General features: G+C 43.0%; 1 protein-coding gene across 1 annotated transcript; it reads left to right on the top strand.

Annotated features, from left to right (window-relative positions):
* The first annotated feature begins 549 nt into the window (after positions 1-549).
* Positions 550-19,886, top strand: LOC130198432 (espin-like protein). The gene is given in 11 exon segments (XM_056421594.1): positions 550-646; positions 7,361-7,495; positions 7,611-7,729; positions 12,184-12,319; positions 12,435-12,553; positions 16,042-16,177; positions 16,293-16,411; positions 17,570-17,749; positions 18,278-18,661; positions 18,779-19,145; positions 19,148-19,886. Coding segments are annotated over 11 exon segments (2,523 nt in total). The 3' UTR covers positions 19,879-19,886.
* The last annotated feature ends 958 nt before the right edge of the window (positions 19,887-20,844 follow it).

Genomic DNA, 20,844 nt, shown 5'->3' with positions numbered 1-20,844 from the left:
TATAAATGTTTTAATCTTAGGTAGTAAGGTGTAGGTGTAAGTGAGTTCTGATGGTAGATGAGACTTTCTGCTGTCCTGATGTCAGTGGGGCTTGATGTCCACCACTGAGCTACAGGAGCCACTCTGCGATCCAGTTAGGAAGTCGGGGTGATGGTGCAGTAGTCGTTAGTCATTAGTCTGTTAGTGTACCGGGTGAGCGGTGCGGGGTGTAGACGGGTGACCATATCCGAGATGGCGGCGGGGACCCGTCCGACCCGTGAACTGCAGACGCAGCGCCAGTGTTTTGAAGCGGATCCGAGCGGACAGTGGTGGTGGGTGGAGGAGAGAGCGTGGTGTGGTGGGTGAGGCTGGCTGTCAGTCGAGCTGCTGCATTCTGGATGAGCTGGGAGGGTGGATGGCCTGCTGGGAACCAGAGTCAGCCAGGGAGAGATGAGTAGCAACCAGAATGACTCTGCCTTCTGGATCAGGAGCGGTAAGAACCCTGCGTAAGGCCTGGCAAGAGTGAGTATTCTCCGATGTTGTTGCAGCCAGATGTACACAGGGGTGGCCATGTTGGCGATGTTGGCCGTTGAGGACCAGGTTGAGTGGAGTGGTGTATCTGGCCTGGGGCAGTGGGTGGAAGGGCCACACAGGGCTGTTGAAGGTGGTGAGGGGGGAGTCCTGGTGGGATAGAAGTCCAGTGTCAATCAGGCAGGGAGGTGTCTCAGGACATTCATCAGATGGTGTCAGTCAGTCAGGTCAGACAGGCAGTGGACATGCAGCAGGCGGGTGTGTGTCACGAGAAGATCAGTTGTGGTGTCAGGGTGGAGCTATGGTAGGAGAAGCCATGCGAGCGATATAGCAGATGTAGGAGAATTTGTATACGGAGAGAAGAGGGAATTTGTATAGGAGGAGAGGGGAGTAGTGAGAGAGACCTTGAGGAACCCCAGTAGTGAGAGAGTTAGTAAGTCTGGCAGGTGCTGTAGGAAAGTAGAGTCTGAGGTCCCAGGGTCCCCAGGTCCTGAAGAAGAGATCAAGATCTCAAGGTTCCTACTGTCAAATGCTGCAGGAGGTGAAGAAGTCAGGAGAAGGGAGAGAGAGGAGGGAGAGAGAGGCAGTGTGAAGCTGAGAAGAGACAAGTAGAGAGGAGCTCTGTCGGTGTGGAGTGCCGGCCTTGAATCCAGGGCGTGAGGATGGTAGAAGGTTGTTACTGTGGAGATAGGAGGACACTTGCTCAAGATAGGAGACAGAGTTTTTTGAGAAAGGAAGAGAAGAGAGGAGACTGGTTCAGAAGGACGGGTCTGCGGGGTTTTCAGGGAGGGTTTTGAGAGGATTCCTCGAGAGTTAGAGAGGAAACAGCCAGTTGAGAGGGAGAGGAGCTGTTAATGAGGAAGGTCAGGGTGTCAGGGGCAATAGGGTGGAGAGACAGAGAGGAGAATGGGGAGAGGGGGAGGCGCAGGTGAGTCGGCAGGCGGAGGAGGTCAGTCTGAAATATTTGGATAGGAAAGGGGGGGAGAGAAAGAGGAGAGGGGAAGAAGAGTTAGTGAAGGGGTGGTGATAGAGGAGATGGATTGGTAAAGGAAAGGAGGGCGTCTATATCTTGTTGTAAAGTAAAAACAAAGTGGCTCGGCAAAAAGGGTGAGAGGAGGGGGGGGGGGGGGGATCAAGGAGGTTGGAAAAGATAGAGAAGAGTTTTTTGGGGTTAGAGAAGGAAGACTGAATTTTGGTCAGGTAGAGATAATGTTCCCGGGTCAATTTGACCCGGCTGTGAAAGTGAAGGCTAAAAGTCATCAGAAGAGTCACGTTTAGACTATTTCTTTCTTTGTAAATGTAGGACAGTCTTTCTTACTCCCTCCCACCAAGTTTCAACACATACACTCACACCAACACACACACACACACTAACACACGCGCGCACAGACACCAACACACACACAAACACACATATCAGCACACACACACCCCGTTCACAACCCCATATATAAAGTTGTACACATTTCAAACTTCAAACAAAAGAATCAGGTGGTTGTTATGGGAACCATCTCTATCCTGCTGTGTGCCCATCACTCTACATGAGAAGCACACTTTACAGACTAAACAATGTTTATCATCTTCTAACTTCCCCCTAAATACACCTTTATTGGACATGGGACACTAATGTGAGGGTTTCTTTCATGTCACAACTAATACATATGTAGTAGGCCTATAGTACTTCTAATATACTGTCTGTCTGACTGGGAGAGACACACACCCTGTCTCATCCCAATCTCAGACACACACACATTCTCTTTCTAACGACCGCACCTGTGTGAGAAATACAGATACTATTTTGACGGGAACCTTTATTTTTCCCTGCGGGAAAACTCCACGCACGCCTTAGCAGGGGAGGGCTAAACATACAAAATGGTTGCTGAGCAGTTCTACAACATTACACTCTGCAGATACATACGACTGCACCAAGAGGATGACTGTGTGCTGGCCTTTGGTCATCTTTTATCATATAATTTATGCATCTTAACACTAAAAATAAACATAACTAAAGTTTACTTTCAATACAAATCCTTTATGACTCATTTGGCTTGATTTTTAGTGGGCGGGTCATTATGACCCTGAACAGCACAGGTGTCTCATCTCTACATCACCCCATGAAGAAGAAAAAAATTACAAAATGCAAATAAAATTGAGGAGAAAATACATATTATGGTAGACTAATGCAATTTAGATTTAGATTCTTTCAATGTTCCTAAAAAATAGTTTGAACATGTATTTTTCATTAAAACGAGTGAGTGCTCTTGATTGAACTCTGATCTATGGAGGGGTAAATAACTCAATTCCACTAAAAACTGATTTAATTGTTAGTAATGTTGTTGGTGATGATGTACAAACTATAGTTTTTAGAATTTTTTGGTTTCTGACCACTTTTGGATGATTCAACATTAACCGGGTCAAATTGACCCGGGAACATCACGGCTGTATGTAAGAAACGAACATAACAGGAGGGTTAACCATAACAGACCTCGAATATGATTTCCCACAGAAGGTAGGTACAATATCAAAACGTCAGATTATATGTTTGTGTTAGTTTATTATGAGGAATGGGCTGACTTATGACACACCACTGTGGATCCTGCTTCCATCCCTCATTTCAATGAGAAAACATGATTGTCCAAAAGCAATGGATAGATTAAACTTCATAAAATATGAGCATGTCCTTCTGGAGAAGCAGATAGGCCTGCATTATCTGGAACCTTTTGATTTAGATCTTTTTTGGAAATATGTGTATTCGCTCTGCTGCTGAGAGTTAGATGAGTAGATTGATATCACACTCATGTCTATCTCTTCAATATGAAGCTAGAGGCAGTCGGTTAGTTTAGCATAAAGACAGGAAATGGAGACAGCTATCCTGGCTCTGCCAAAAATCAACTAAATCCACCTTCCAGCCTCTCTTAAGCTCACTGATGAACACAAAATGGATTAACCTGAATACAAATGACAGGACGTGTTTTTTGCCAGATTAGCTAAGAAATCCATATCAGATATAAATAATGTTTCTAAACTTGGTATCTTTAAATGTCCTCAATTGTATTTTTAGATCCAAATCATAACCATAACAGCCTTTCATCACTTAAAAATATCTCTTTAGCAAAGTATCCTTTACACTGAACCGGTTTAATATGTACTAAAGAGTCAAAACAACCCTGGCAGTGTTCCTGCGGATAGAGAAACCTAATAAATGGAGAACATAACATCACGCTCCTCTCATGCCGGTTGCATAACGCTCTGTACTTTTGCTCAGGGTAAACACATTTGATCGCCTGTGTGAGACTGTTCTTCTGCGTTTGTGCTGCCTTCCATTATTGATTATGTTCTACTCACCATGTGCTCAGCTGCAGAAGGGTCAGTCAGACTAATCCCCTGGTAACAGAGGCAGAAACACTGGACAAAGGCCCTGGGCTGGGTAAGGGTCACCCGCCCCCCATTAGATACTGAGGTTACAGCACACTATTGATGAACAATGCGTTTGGTAAGATAACTGTCAGCCTTTAGATGTAATGAATGTTGAATATTTAATCGTGTGTTGTCTGTCTGTTACCATATCTCTGTCCACCTGTCCGCCTGCAGTCACTGCTTGTACAGCGATGCAGAGAGCGAGACACTCCCGTATAGTTTGAAGACAGAGTCACTGAAAGCAACGGTGAAGAAAGGAAACTGGACACAGTATTAGACAGCTTATTAAATTGTAGTTATTACATATATTTTTTTAAAGACAAAGAAAAGAGCCATAAAGAGAGAGAGAGAGTTTATTCAAACGTCTTCAAATGAATGAATATAATCAAGCAAACATTTTTCACAAAAGTATACCAGTAAATAAACGTAAGAAGATATAAGGAAGAGTATCGGTCGTGAAATATCAAGTGAAATGAAGTTAAACACAATAGATATTTAGTATTTATACAAAGTCCACAACAGCACAAGTAAACAGAGTAAAGTACAGTAACAGTTAGCGTGACTATGAATGTCACATTAGCCTCAGCTATAGCTGTCACTATATTGATTATAGGAAAAATAAATCAACAAATCACAAATAAACAATCGCAAATCAGCTTTAGTAAAACCATTACTAAAAGATTGTCCTCATGCAAGAAATAGATACAAGAAGTGTGCGTGTAAAGACTTGTGATGGTGTTATGGTGTAGTTCAGGCACGAGGTATTAGGGGTTGGTATAGCAACGAAATGTAAAACCAACCGCTGGTGGCAGAATAATAAATAATATATAATAACACACTTAAAATAGTCAAATCTGTGAGATACGAGAAATAATAACTTGTGCTACAGGAAGCATTGTTAGAGCAGCTGTGGATGTAGTGTTGAGTCATCAGAGTGAACCACACACACACACACACACACACACACACACACACACACACACACACACACACACACACACACACGTGAGAAGGTGTTCAACTAGAAGCACACGCACACGCCTGCTCCATCAGCCAACAGTATGTTGTCTCCTACATACATTCACGGAGCTATTGTTCCATACTTCCAAGTGCAGGTCATCCTATCCCACTGCTTTAATTATGCACACTAAGAAGGCCCCCTATCTGAGGTTTGGGTGATGCTGCTCCTTGGACTGACTGTTTACTGGCTGCTCCAGAGTAAAGAGACAACACCATCTGGATGTTCTGCCTTGTTACTTTTTCCATTCTGATTACATTTTTTAAACCTATATTGTTCATCCACAGTCACTTTGTTGGTGATTCCACAGTTTCTGGACCACATCGTAAGTACTGCATGCATCCTGATACACATACTGTATAGATCTGGAATTTAAGGGGAATAAAGTAATATATTTTCTTTTTTTCTTTTCTTTCTTTAAAAGAAGAAAGTTAAATGCACATAATTATGTAACATTTTTTTAGAGAGGTTACATTTTGAACTTTCTTTAACCAGCGAAGCTTTACTGAGATCAGATACAATCACGTTTTCAAGAGCATCCTGACTCTAGCACTAACAATGAGTTACAGACAAACAACATAAGACATATAACACAATGTTTTAGTTTGAATTATTATACACAAGTAATATATATTGCACATTTGCCAGTAACAGGTGGAACGAACGCATTAGATTGGTAAATGCACTAAATACAACACATTTAGCATGCAACACATCCAATGTGTTTCAAGCTTTCCCCCAAAACAGGTGGAATGAAGATATTAGACGATACATGCACTTCATATGAAATCTTTGAAAATGATATTAATATATGTAAAAGATAAAGCATTAAATAAAGCTAGCTTCCACTAACAAGGGATTTGACTTCTTACGTTGCGTTATGCATATAATTGGGAGAAACGCTGTAAATGTGTTTGTAGTATTTATGTTATTGAATGGCGTGGAGCTCGTTAGAAAGTCCCGTGAATCAGTAAGGTCACCTGACGCAGGATATCATGTCTCTCCAAGCTCCAACACACTTTCTCCTGCACTCTGGGTGGGATACGCTACCTTCAATGACCGGGGTCCTGTTTCAACACTTTTTGTTTTTCTTCCAATTACTACGAGCTCCGGCCTGTGTTGAATTGAGCATGTGTGGCATCAAGGGGGCCTCAGTCTCTTAGATGATTACTTTGAAATAGTTTATACTCACTGATCTGTGTTAACTTTGTTTTGCTCATTTCATCTGGTGGTTGTTACTGCATTTTATTTTTGTTATTATTTTCAGTAAAAGGAGCTCCTGCTGCTTTGAACGTCTTGAGTTTGAATGAACCGAGCCAACATGGAGAACAGCAAGGTGACCAATCCTCAGTGCAGGAAGTGAACTAACAGCAGGACACTGTACCACACTGTAAAACACTGTTACACTCTGTAACACACTGTACCACACTGTTACACTCTGTAACACACTGTACCACACTGTAACACTCTGTAACACACTGTAACGGGCAACAGGAGGTCCTGAGCTTGCGGCCGTAACTGTCCACACAACATATTGCGAGAACAGCCGTGGAGACTCTGAGGCTGTAACACACTTTAACACACTGTTACACTCTCTAACACTGCAACACACTGTAACACTCTGTAACACACTGTAACACTCTGTAACACACTGTAACACACTGTACCACACTGTAAAACACTGTAACACTCAGGAACACACTGTAACACACTTTAACACACTGACACACACAGGAACTCACTGTAAGACACTGTACCACACTGTAACACACTGTAACACTCTGTAACACTCTGTAACGGGCAACAGGAGGTCCTGAGCTTGCGGCCGTAACTGTCCACACAACATATTGTGCAGTTCGCTGCAGCAGATTGCGAGAACAGCCGTGGAGACTCTGAGGCGCACACTCACACGCTCACTCATGTAACCGGTCGCTTGATCCTATTGGCTGAGATGACTACTGTACTCACTTCACTAATTGCTGTGTTACAATGATTATTGGAAAGGAGCTATTGTTAATATTACCCGCTACGGTTGTGCTTTTCCTGCTCAAATATATCTGTTGTGAAAAAAGGTTCATGGCTAAAATGGCCGAAACTAATTGGGAACCATTGTGTGTCTTCCAGCACGACACAATTACCTGCTGACCTGATTGCACAACATTTTTGCAAATACCAGCAAACATACAGTACATGTAAGAGGGCTTTGTATTCTCATTCATCACTGAGCTTACATACGGTAAACAATGAGGGGCAGTGTTGGCACACACTAAATAATCACTGAATCTCTTAGAAGGGCAGAAGATATCGAAATCAAATAAACAAAAACACTTTGGACATATGAATAAAAGCAAAACAAAGACGAACGGTCCCTTTAATGATTGCTCACCCCTGCTGTGTGTGTGTGTGTGTCCCTAGCAGCCAGTGAAGGAGGTGCTCCCCCTGCCTCGCCACCCTTCCCCACTTCCTGTGACCTCTTCCTCTCTGACCCTGCTGCCACTTTGAAGAAACCCACCACAGGCTCCATCCAGCATGTACAGGTGGCCTCGTCAGGTGATTACCTAAGAGACCACATGTTTGCACTCCATTGACTATACAACTGACACATTATTCTACAAATAACAAAACAAAAGTGTTGACAGTTGGCCTTTGTGATGTTGGTTCACAGTGGTGACGTCGTTCAGCCACCTGAAGCCTCCAGAGACGGATCTCACGCTGACGACCCACATGAAGTCTCTGAAGTCTCTGAGGCACGCTGGCTACACTGCGGTCTTCACTGGACAAACGGTGAGCCACGAGAAATATGAGTAAAGTGCAAAAAGCAACATAACAGTGTGCTGATATTGTCTTTGGGAGAAATGGGATTAAATGACAAGGTGTTATGCAAAAACAAAGTGTACCGTACATGTGAAGAAAATGAGACGTTGTGGTGTGAGGTTTGTTCTCGTGCAAAGAAATCCTTAATAATGTGGACGTTCTAAAGGCCCTGTGCTACGTTCTCTAATCTGGCTAGTTGATGCTAACTCTGTGAGATGGAGAAGTCTGTTGTGACGTTTGCAGATGGCACGATGTCATTGAGTGGTGCTCAGTTTTACTGAGAGAGCAACCCACACTGCTCAACGTCAGTAAAAACCAAAGGAGCTGATTGTTGATTTTAGAAAAAAGAAAGGAAAGACACACACCCCCTGTCTACATCAACGGAGCTTTCTTGGAGCAAGTGAGCCATTTTAATTCCTGGGAATCAGCATAAAAAGCAACCTGACGTGGTCATCGCACATCTCCATCCTGGTGGAGAAAGCTCAAAATGGCTTTTTAACTTCAGATGGCAATTTCTGGTTTACTTTTTCAGAGAAAGCATCCTGGAAACATCACAGACTGGCATGGCCCAGTTCAGGGGGGCGTGGTGGCTCGATAGCGGGTGATTAAAAACCACAACATCATTAGTACTCATCTAAGGAGCAGCAGGGATATTTGTGTAAGGAGCCTAATGGACCTGAAAAGACAAAACCCCACCTCAGCCACAGTCTGTTCTCCCTGCTGCCGTATATTATAGTTTGGCTTTTTTCTGTGCATTTTTCTGTGACAACAACAATTTCATTGTTCAACCCTGTTATGACAGTATATGAAACCGTCTAATATTGTAATCTTGTAACCTTGTAAAACTAAACACCATCTTATTTTAAGATGGTACCCTAGGAGGGTTGATGCATGACAACAAGGCTGTTGATGAGCTATAAACACCTACATTAAATTAATGCTGCACTATTTTTAATATAGAGCGCATTATATACTTTATTTAGTATGACTTTTAGCACCAATTGGTGCACACTTGATAATCCTATAGGTAATCCAACAGATAACCACAACTGCATCAATAGACGCGTTACTTTCACAAATCCGGCTTTGACTGTCTCACATGGTTGAACCAACCCTGTATCACAAAAATTACGTTCCCCCAGACCTAAAATGCAATTTGCAGTTACGTTTGACTGAAACGTATTTCTCTCCAAATTACGTTTGACTGAAACGTATTTCTCTCCAGATTACGTTTGTATTTGACGTATTATAATAACAAATACGTCTCTGATCAACGTATCGTTGCCGTTTGTTATCTCTCTTTTCTACAATGCTGTTATGAATTGTAAAAAGCGTCCTCTAGTCTTATTTATTATTATGTTATATGTTGTTTCGCCTGCGTATTCTGACAGCAATAAGCGTTGTCGGATCATATGAATTGGCGTGAAGACTTGCTGCTGGTGACTCTCCTTTATTTTTTTTTTTTAGGTGACAAAACATTAATTAAAACTGTAAACTATCACCACCTCATCACCACCTTAACAGAGTCAGTCCCATACGGGTCAAATCAACTATTAAACTTGTTATAAAATGCGCATCTGTCCGTAATCTATACCATAAAGTTCGCATTTTAACCTTAAAAAAAGTGCGCTTCCTTGTTACCTTTCAAATTAAAGTCCGATTTGTCTGTTAAGCGGAAGTAGTATAAAACGTCTATATTTATTCAAACAATACAATATAAAGGCATACATCAAAATCAATAAGGAAAATGCTGAACAGTCAAACAACTCAAAACAATAAACCCTTCATGGGGTTATTTACGAGGCGTGTTACTTCTCATCAAACAAAAGAGCAGGTATCTGGAAAAATCTGGGAAATAATTTGGGAATTGTTAATAAAACATAGTTTACCCTTCAACTTCCACTGATATGCATGCAAATTAATACATCCTTCACACACACACACACACACACACACACACACACACACACACACACACACACACACATAGACACTCACACACACACACATACGTACACACACACACAGGCAGAGACACACACATACTCACACACACAGACACACACTCTCATGCACACACACACACATACTCACACACACAGACACACACTCTCATACACACACACACAGAATGACAGACACACACACACACTCTCACACACAGACACACACTCAGACACTACATACACAAACACAGGCAGAATCACACACGCATTTACCCACACACACAAATACACATGCACACACGCATACTCTGCAGACTGACCTTTGACCTCCCAATTGTCTCTCAGATATAACCCTACTGCTATATATTAAAATATATTATATTTACCTAACTATAAGACTTTGAGGTCGTGGGGGAATCCCCTCAAAAGATTCACAAGAGAAAATTGTCACCCGTGCCAATAACCCTTGTACGATCCTTAAAACCAGTCTTTTAGTTAATTTTACACACTTTCAATCAACTTAAAAGATCTGGATTCTTTTCAGATTCAAAGAGGGCCTCTGAATATGAATACCCTACAGTTTTGGACCGATAGCTCTGAGCTAAGGGCCCCAAAACAGGTCCAAAGGTCAAATTAGGTAAACATGTCAGAGCTTAGCTTTCTTTTCCAGGTTGTAGCCACTCCCAAATGGGGTAGAATACAATTGAAATTGTTCATATAGTACAAACATTTGAGGAGTTGTTAACCTTTGAAGGAAGGAATTTTGTTTTCCGGGTTTTAAACCCTTCCCAAGCAGGGATGCTAAGTGCTATATGGCCAGCCTACATGGTTGGGACCCATTTGGGAGGGCTACAACCTGCAAAAGCTAAGCTCTGACATGTTTAGAAAAAAAAAGCTAAAATCAGCCCAAACTCACAACAGGGTCTCAAATTTGTTAAACCACACACCCTCTTCAAGTCCTTGATTTCAGACAGCCAATTAACTCTTGTGGGTGTTTCGGAGGAAATTTCACCCCATCACCTCATTGTAGGCTCTGTCCTGAGTGTCTGTGTTCAATTTGGGTTTCAGGACTAATATTTAGGAGATTATGGCCATTTTTGCACTTGTCAAAAAATATGCAAATTTAAGAGAATAAGGCCCAATTTGACCCTTTAGACCTGTTTTTGGGGCCCTTAGCTCAGTGCTATCGGTCCAAAACTGTAGGGTATTCATATTCAGAGGCCCTTCTTTGAATCTGAAAAGAATCCAGATCTTTAAGTTGATTGAAAGTGTGCAAAATTAACTAAAGACTGGTTTTAAGGAGATAATTACAAGGGTTATTGGCACGGTGACAATTTTCTCTTGTGAATCTTTTGGAGGGGATTCCCCCCACGACCTCAAAGTCTTATATTTAGGTAAATATAATATAATTAATATATAGCAGTAGGGTTATATCTGAGAGACAATTGGGAGGTCAAAGGTCAGTCTGCAGAGTATGCGTGTGTGTGCATGTGTGTGTGTGTGTGGTGTGTGGTGTGTGGTGTGATTCTGCCTGTGTTTGTATGTATGTGAGTGTCTGTATGTGTGTGTCTGAGTGTGTCTGTGTGTGAGTGTGTGTCTGTTGTGTCTGTAACGTGTCTGTGTGTCTGTTGTGTCTGTCATTCTGTGTGTGTGTGTCTTGTGTGTGTGTGAATGGTATGCGTATGAAGTGTGTGTCTGTGTGTGTGAGTATGTGTGTGTCTCTGCCTGTGTGTGTGTGTGTATGTGTGAGTGTCTATGTGTTTCTGTCAGTGTGTGTGTGTGTGTGTGTGTGTGTGTGTGTGTGTGTGAAGCGATGTATTAGTTTGCATGCATATCAGTGGAAGTTGAAGGGTAAATCATGTTTTATTAACAATTCCCAAATTATTTCTCAGATTTTTCCAGATACCTGCTCTTTTGTTTGATGAGAAGTAAACACGCCCATAAATAACCCCATGAAAGAGTTTATTGTTTTGAGTTGTTTGACTGTTCAGCATTTTCATATTGATTTTGATGTATGCCTTTTATTATTGTATTGTTTGAATAAATATAGACGTTTTTATACTACTTCCGCTTAACAGACAAATCGGACTTCTATTTTGAAGGTAACAAGGAAGCACTTTTTTAGGTTAAAATGCGAACTTTATGGTATAGATTACGGACAGATGCGCATTTTATAACAAGTTTAATAGTTGATTTGACCCGTATGGGACTGACTCTGTTAAGGTGGTGATGAGGTGGTGATAGTTTACGAGAGTTTTAATAATGTATTGTCACCTAAAAAGAAAATAGCTTACATACGGTAAACAATGAGGGGCAGTGTTGGCACACACTAAATAATCACTGAATCTCTTAGAAGGGCAGAAGATATCGAAATCAAATAAACAAAAACACTTTGGACATATGAATAAAAGCAAAACAAAGACGAACGGTCCCTTTAATAATTGCTCACCCCTGCTGTGTGTGTGTGTGTGTCCCTAGCAGCCAGTGAAGGAGGTGCTCCCCCTGCCTCGCCACCCTTCCCCACTTCCTGTGACCTCTTCCTCTCTGACCCCTGCTGCCACTTTGAAGAAACCCACCACAGGCTCCATCCAGCATGTACAGGTGGCCTCGTCAGGTGATTACCTAAGAGACCACATGTTTGCACTCCATTGACTATACAACTGACACATTATTCTCCAAATAACAAAACAAAAGTGTTGACAGTTGGCCTTTGTGATGTTGGTTCACAGTGGTGACGTCGTTCAGCCACCTGAAGCCTCCAGAGACGGATCTCACGCTGACGACCCACATGAAGTCTCTGAAGTCTCTGAGGCACGCTGGCTACACTGCGGTCTTCACTGGACAAACGGTGAGCCACGAGAAATATGAGTAAAGTGCAAAAAGCAACATAACAGTGTGCTGATCTTGTCTTTGGGAGAAATGGGATTAAATGACAAGGTGTTATGCAAAAACAAATGTACCGTACATGTGTAGAAAATGAGCGTTGTGGTGTGAGGTTTGTTCTCGTGCAAAGAAATCCTTAATAATGTGGACGTTCTAAAGGCCCTGTGCTACGTTCTCTAATCTGGCTAGTTGATGCTAACTCTGTGAGATGGAGAAGTCTGTTGTGACGTTTGCAGATGGCACGTGTATTGAGTGGTCTCAGTTTTACTGAGAGGAACCCACACTGCTCAACGTCAGTAAAACCAAAGGAGCTGATTGTTGATTTGAGAAAGAGGAAAGACACACCCTGTCTACATCAGAGCTTTCTTGGCAAGTGAGCCGTTTTAATTCCGGGAATCGCTAAAAAGACCTGAGTGGTCCGCAATCTCATCTGGTGGAGAAAGCTCAAAATGGCTTTTTACTTAGATGGCAATTTGGTTTACTTTTTCAGAGAAAGATCTGGAATAGCTGAGGGATGTGCATGGCCATTCGGGGTGGTGGCTTAGGGGTTGATTAAAACAATTTAATATTCGAGGGATTGATGTGTCTGTTATGATGAAGTACTGAAACCATGAGGTCAGTTAGTTGTTGCTGTTGCTGTGTATTGATTTTAGTGTTGCTTTTATTCTGTGATGTGTTTGATTATGTATTTTCGAGTTGTTCTGATTGTTCAGACATCGCTGTTTATTTTGAGTATCATGGAACGTCATATTGTTTTAGTTAAAATTGCTGTTTAACTTTGTATAGATAAACACGCATTTTATCTTTAAAGTTGTTTGACCCGTATGGATGATTTTCTTAGTTGTGTGATGCGTGGTATAGTTTACGAGTATTAGATTATGCATTGCTAAGTGAAGGAAGTACACAGTTTTAAATTATATGATCCGAACTATTGTTAGATATACGAGGCGACAATCATAGTTTACATTTATTTAGTATGGACTTTTACATTCAAGATTGGTGATCACAGCGTTGATAGACGACTTTTAATTATAATGTGTCAAAACAACTAACTAAGAAATGCATAAAGTAAGAGAGGTACGTTTCAGTCAAATAACGCAAGCTTTTGGTATAGATACATGGGTTATAACAGAATAGGATGACGGTGAGGATCTGTTATGAGTGAGATACGTCAATATACGACGTAATCCTGGAATGACTTTGTCACTCAGACGAAGCGCGCCATAGCGGAGTGAAACGACAGTGATGGCAGTGCAGGTCCGGCTGCAGGATGAGGAGAAGCAGAGGAGACAGGTACTTTTAAAAACTTTGTGTGAGATTTAAATGTAATACGACACGCGGAATAACACGGACAGTACAAGATGCAGAGACTTTACATAAACAAACAGGTGTCTGTCAGAGAGCAAAAATCTCACTCAAATCCAAAGTGAGTAGAAGCCGTAAAACATACGAGACACCTGAGCACAACAGAGCCTCATGAGAACATGTATGTGGCTCATGACGTTCCCTTTGCATCAAGTTTCAAGTTTCAAGTTTTTATTGTCACATCCCCTTTTATACAAGTATAATCGGTTCGTGAAATTCTTATGTGCAAAACACCCGACAGCAGTAGCAGACTAAAAAAAAGAATAAGAATGAGAATAAACTATACAATATCCACACAAAAAAGAAGAAAGTATTAACAATATATATATAAAACAATGTAATAGAATATACATCATGACAATATATATATATAAAACAATGTAATAAAATATACACTTTTTTGAGACTATATATATATATATGTATATACATACAATATATATATATAAACAATGTAATAAAATATACACCATGGCCATAGATATTCACAGAATATGTTCTGGTGTGTAGTGTTAATGAGGGTCTCAGTCCTTGTTCAGCAGCCTGATGGCCTGACTGAAGAAGCTGTCCCTCAGTCTGTTTGTCGGCACTTGATACTGCGGTATCGCCTGCCTGACGGTAGAAGGGTGAACAGTTTGGGGTGGTTATTGTCTTTCATCATCCGTTTGGCCCTGGCCACGCACCGCTTGGTGTATATGTCCAGGATGGAGGAAGCTCACCTCCAACGATGTACTGTGCCGACCGCACCACCCTCTGTAGTGCCCTACGCTCCAGGGCGGTGCAGTTCCCGTACCAGACGGTGATGCAACCTGTCAGAACACTCTCGATGGTACTGGTGTAGAATGTTCTGAGGATGCGGGGGCCATGTTGAATTTCCTCAGTCGCCTAAGGAAATACAGGCGTTGTTGGGCCCTTTTCACCACGTGAGTGGTGTGCGTGGTCCATGTGAGGTCCTCGGAGATGTGCACGCCGAGGAACTTGAAGCTGCTGACCTCTCTACTGCAACTCCGTCTATGGAGATGAGGGTGTGCTCTCCTCTCCGCTTCCTGTAGTCCACGATCAGCTCCTTGGTCTTCTTGGCGTTGAGGACGAGGCTGTTCTCCTGGCACCACTGTACCAGTGATCCAACCTCCTCCCTGTAGGCTGTCTCGTCGTCGTCGGTGATCAGCCCCAACACTGTTGTGTCGTCAGCAAACTTGATGATGACGTTGGAGCTGTGCATGGCCGTGCAGTCGTGGGTGTACAGGAGTAGAGGAGAGGCTCAACACGCATCCCTGAGGGGCTCCCGTGTTGGGGGCCAGCGGCTCTGAGGTGGTACGACCCATCCTCACCACCTGGCGGCGGCCCGACAGGAAGTCCAGTATCCAGCTGCACATGGTAGAGTGCAGGCCTAGACCTCTGAGCTTGGTGTCGAGCTTGGCGGGAACAATAGTGTTGAGCGCTGTGCTGGAGTCCACAACCAGCATTCGCACACAACAGTTCCTCCTCCAGGTGGGAAAGGGCGGTGTGAAGTGCCATGGCAATTGCGTCGTCGGTGGATCTGTTTTGACGATATGCAAATTGCCATGGGTCCAGCGTGGCAGGCAACATGGAACAAATGAAGTCCTTGACCAACCTCTCAAGCATTTACTGACAATCGAGGTGAGGGCTACGGGTCTCCAGTCATTCAGGCAGGTTACCTTGGGGTGTTTGGGGACAGGCACAATGGTGGACATCTTGAAGCTCTCAGGAACAACAGCCTGGGACAGGAGAGGTTGAAGATGTCTGCGAAGACTCCTGCCATTGTGTGTCTTCCAGCACGACACAATTACCTGCTGACCTGATTGCACAACATTTTTGCAAATACCAGCAAACATACAGTACATGTAAGAGGGCTTTGTATTCTCATTCATCACTGAGCTTACATACGGTAAACAATGAGGGGCAGTGTTGGCACACACTAAATAATCACTGAATCTCTTAGAAGGGCAGAAGATATCGAAATCAAATAAACAAAAACACTTTGGACATATGAATAAAAGCAAAACAAAGACGAACGGTCCCTTTAATAATTGCTCACCCCTGCTGTGTGTGTGTGTGTGTCCCTAGCAGCCAGTGAAGGAGGTGCTCCCCCTGCCTCGCCACCCTTCCCCACTTCCTGTGACCTCTTCCTCTCTGACCCCTGCTGCCACTTTGAAGAAACCCACCACAGGCTCCATCCAGCATGTACAGGTGGCCTCGTCAGGTGATTACCTAAGAGACCACATGTTTGCACTCCATTGACTATACAACTGACACATTATTCTCCAAATAACAAAACAAAAGTGTTGACAGTTGGCCTTTGTGATGTTGGTTCACAGTGGTGACGTCGTTCAGCCACCTGAAGCCTCCAGAGACGGATCTCACGCTGACGACCCACATGAAGTCTCTGAAGTCTCTGAGGCACGCTGGCTACACTGCGGTCTTCACTGGACAAACGGTGAGCCACGAGAAATATGAGTAAAGTGCAAAAAGCAACATAACAGTGTGCTGATCTTGTCTTTGGGAGAAATGGGATTAAATGACAAGGTGTTATGCAAAAACAAAGTGTACCGTACATGTGTAGAAAATGAGACGTTGTGGTGTGAGGTTTGTTCTCGTGCAAAGAAATCCTTAATAATGTGGACGTTCTAAAGGCCCTGTGCTACGTTCTCTAATCTGGCTAGTTGATGCTAACTCTGTGAGATGGAGAAGTCTGTTGTGACGTTTGCAGATGGCACGACGTCATTGAGTGGTGCTCAGTTTTACTGAGAGAGCAACCCACACTGCTCAACGTCAGTAAAAACCAAAGGAGCTGATTGTTGATTTGAGAAAAAAGAAGGGAAAGACACACACCCCATGTCTACATCAACGGAGCTTTCTTGGAGCAAGTGAGCCGTTTTAATTCCTGGGAATCAGCATAAAAAGCAACCTGACGTGGTCATCGCACATCTCCATCCTGGTGGAGAAAGCTCAAAATGGCTTTTTTACTTCAGATGGCAATTTCTGGTTTACTTTTTCAGAGAAAGCATCCTGGAAACATCACAGACTGGCATGGGATGTGCATGGCCCAGTTCAGGGGGGCGTGGTGGCTCGATAGCGGGTGATTAAAAACCACAACATCATTAGTACTCATCTAAGGAGCAGCAGGGATATTTGTGTAAGGAGCCTAATGGACCTGAAAAGACAAAACCCCACCTCAGCCACAGTCTGTTCTCCCTGCTGCCGTATATTATAGTTTGGCTTTTTTCTGTGCATTTTTCTGTGACAACAACAATTTCATTGTTCAACCCTGTTATGACAGTATATGAAACCGTCTAATATTGTAATCTTGTAACCTTGTAAAACTAAACACCATCTTATTTTAAGATGGTACCCTAGGAGGGTTGATGCATGACAACAAGGCTGTTGATGAGCTATAAACACCTACATTAAATTAATGCTGCACTATTTTTAATATAGAGCGCATTATATACTTTATTTAGTATGACTTTTAGCACCAGTTGGTGCACACTTGATAATCCTATAGGTAATCCAACAGATAACCACAACTGCATCAATAGACGCGTTACTTTCACAAATCCGGCTTTGACTGTCTCACATGGTTGAACGCCAACAGAAGCTGGGCGGTGAGGATCTGTTTGAGGAGATACCAATCATCGACGTGATCCTGGCTGACATCGACTCTCTGGTGCCCACTCACGACGAAGCCGGCCGCCCCATAGCGGAGTGGAAACGACAGGTGATGGTGCGGCAGCTGCAGGTCCGGCTGCAGGATGAGGAGAAGCAGAGGAGACAGGTACTTTTTAAAACTTTGTGTGAGATTTAAATGTAATACGACACGCGGAATAACACGGACAGTACAAGATGCAGAGACTTTACATAAACAAACAGGTGTCTGTCAGAGAGCAAAAATCTCACTCAAATCCAAAGTGAGTAGAAGCCGTAAAACATACGAGACACCTGAGCACAACAGAGCCTCATGAGAACATGTATGTGGCTCATGACGTTCCCTTTGCATGTTTGGTTTCTATTGTTTTCAGTAATGTAAAAAGTCTCACGTGCAAACAAAAAGACAGAAAAATGTTGAACTTAATCAAAACAGATACGAGTGATAGAGTGCTATTAATAAGAGTATTATTGTCCGTCCAATCTGACTGCTTCAAATCCATCAAATGCTTCATCTACTCGTATATTCTGTGTTGTATTTTTTCTCGAAAGAAAATATTTCTTTCTGAATAATTGAAATAAATCAAATGAATTCTTACATTGTCAAAATCAGAATCTCTCAAGATTGTTTTCTCGAATCTCTTCCTCCCTCTAACAGGACATGAGTAACGACTACCCCCCAGTGGACGGCTGGAAGTACTCCCAAACCCACAACGCAGTCTTGGGCCCCTTTGGGGAGCTCCTAACAGAGGACGACCTGGTCTACCTGCAGCAGCACATCGAGACTGTTTCACTGCAGAAGCGCTGCCAGGCCTACGAACTGGAGCTGACCAGGCTGACCGAGGAGCTGAGGGCCATCTTACCTGATCCGGTCGTAAACATCTCCGTTAACAAAGAGATCCTTCAAAGGATGGATGCAGAGGGGACAATGCACCTGACCCTGCCAGGGTGGTGCAGTCGTGTCTCAGAGATCGTGAAGAGTATGTCCCTGCTGGTGGCGAATCTGACACAAAGCACAGAGGAAGGGGGTGAGAGGAGGCTAGTGGAAGGCATGATGGAGGATATGAAGAGTTTGCAGGGGGTGAGAGATGGTTTAGGAGTTAATTTAGGCCAGAGATCAGTGCAACCGGACCAAGAGATGATGCAAACACATGGGGAGAGTTCTCGCGGATGTCGGATTCCTCATGTAGGGATGGCGTCCGCTTTTAGCCATCGTCTGGAGACCGACAGCTACAGCAGAGCGAGGAGGGAGAGGGCGGAGAGGGAGATCCAACAGTCCGGGGTGTCGGTCAGAAACCTCAGATCCAACTTTGAAGGTCAGATTGGCGGTATTTATCCTTTCGCCGGGGTTGTGCCAGGAGGCTTCAACAGCCAGGTCGTGTTTGATGATTCCGGAGTGAACAGCCAGGATGACAACTCAGGCCTCAGTTTTAAGATGAGCCAATGTGATCCTCCTAAAAAAGCTGTGATGGAGACGACCAGCTTAAGGAAAGAGCGTATAGTGGTGCTGTTCCTGAGCCACTGGAAAAATCTGCATATGCTATTTCAGTGAGAGCAGCGAGAAAGAAACAGGGACAAGAAGCACAGTCAGATAGAGGGACGGGAGCATCGCCCCAACAGAAATCCACCTCCATGTTTCAATTCTGCAAACAACGAGGTGCTGTGGACAAGATGCTGACCTCCTGGAGGAATGAACTACAACTCAAAGGTGCACAGACGTCCTCTTCGTCCTCCTCTCACCCCCCACAGGATCCCCCACCTTGTGTAACCTTATCCCCGGAGCAATTCCTGCCCGACATGGATGGTGCTGCAGTGACCCACGACAGCTTGACCCTTGACCTCTTCATGTTGGGATACTTCCACATCCTGGAGCAAGAGCTGTCACCCGAGGAGAGGAAGATGAGGCATCTACTCTGCTTCGAAGTTTTTGAACACGTCGGCAGCTTCTCCTGGGAGCTGGTGAGGGACTTCCACAAGGCGGTTCTCCAGGAAATCCGGACGGGGAGTCGAAGGTGGAGCGACGGCTTCGAGGACACCAAAGTGTGCTTCTTTGGGGACTCCAGGCCAAGCCACTGTCCATCGGCATTGCCATCCTCCTCCTCGTCGTTGTCAGATTCCAGACTCATACCCAAAGTGGTTATAGTTCCAATCACGCCTCCAGATGAGTGTGGCAGCGACACGGACATTTGTAAATACATTGACCGCAGCTTTGCCTTTTGGAAAGAGAAAGAAGCAGAGCTGTTCGATTTTGAACATTAGCATTTAGGTTGACATTTTTGCACAAAGTGATGACATGTTGTTGTGTTCGTCTGGTAAACTGACGGGCGACGAATACATTGATGTTGCAAATGCATTATTGATGTAATAACTTTAATTATCACTTTGATAATTGCAGTTATTTGTAGTTTACATCAATTTTCTGCTCAGACATAACGATACTTTACAGTCAGAGAGGATATAATAAAATATGTCATCCAGTTGCATTTTGGGAAGTGTCGGATCAAAGGTTTTCCTGAAGTTTGACCCATAAAAGTTTGTATTTCTCTGCCACTCCTGCATCACTTTTGACCATTCTTTTTTTAACCTGCCTCCCTTATGGCTCCAAAATGAATGGATGTCTGGTATTAAATAGCTAGAATATCCCGTAACATCCTCACTCAGTTGTCGGTGCTGTATTGTTTAGGATTGTAAAGAAAGTTATAGTGCACTCACTTTTAAAAATGAGGTTATTTCATTCTTCTGACTATCACAATATAGAGGGGGCTGTGGACGTATTCAGATTATTTAAATAGCAATACTACAATCTAAAAAATACTCTTATACAGGAGTTTATATTGTATTTTTAATTAGTGTAGATTCACTGATCGATTAAACAACTAATCCTTTCAGCTCTAATTGTAAATACTAAGACTTTATATAGTGTATTCATCTAGCCTAACAATGCATCACATTTTATAAAAGCATCAGAATATTTCTAATCTGTAAAGTCACTATAGTTGTCAATATGAATGAATAATTAATATATTCATTAGTGTAGTGGAGTAATATGTATATATGTATAAACTATAGGGTGAAGTAGCATACGGTAGCATTAGCTTGACTTTATGTGGTCTGCTGTCACTGTAACCAAAGACGTATTCACATTCATGCATTATGTTTTATCATCTTCTGTCTATATAAAACCACAATCGTTTCGCTTCCTTGTAGAAAGGTGACGGATTGAAA

This window comes from Pseudoliparis swirei, chromosome 8 (genome assembly GCF_029220125.1).
Source record: "Pseudoliparis swirei isolate HS2019 ecotype Mariana Trench chromosome 8, NWPU_hadal_v1, whole genome shotgun sequence".
In the NCBI taxonomy this organism is placed as follows: domain Eukaryota; kingdom Metazoa; phylum Chordata; class Actinopteri; order Perciformes; family Liparidae; genus Pseudoliparis; species Pseudoliparis swirei.
The sequence above is the reverse complement of the archived record's forward strand: the minus strand, read 5'-3'. Positions and strand labels throughout refer to the sequence as shown.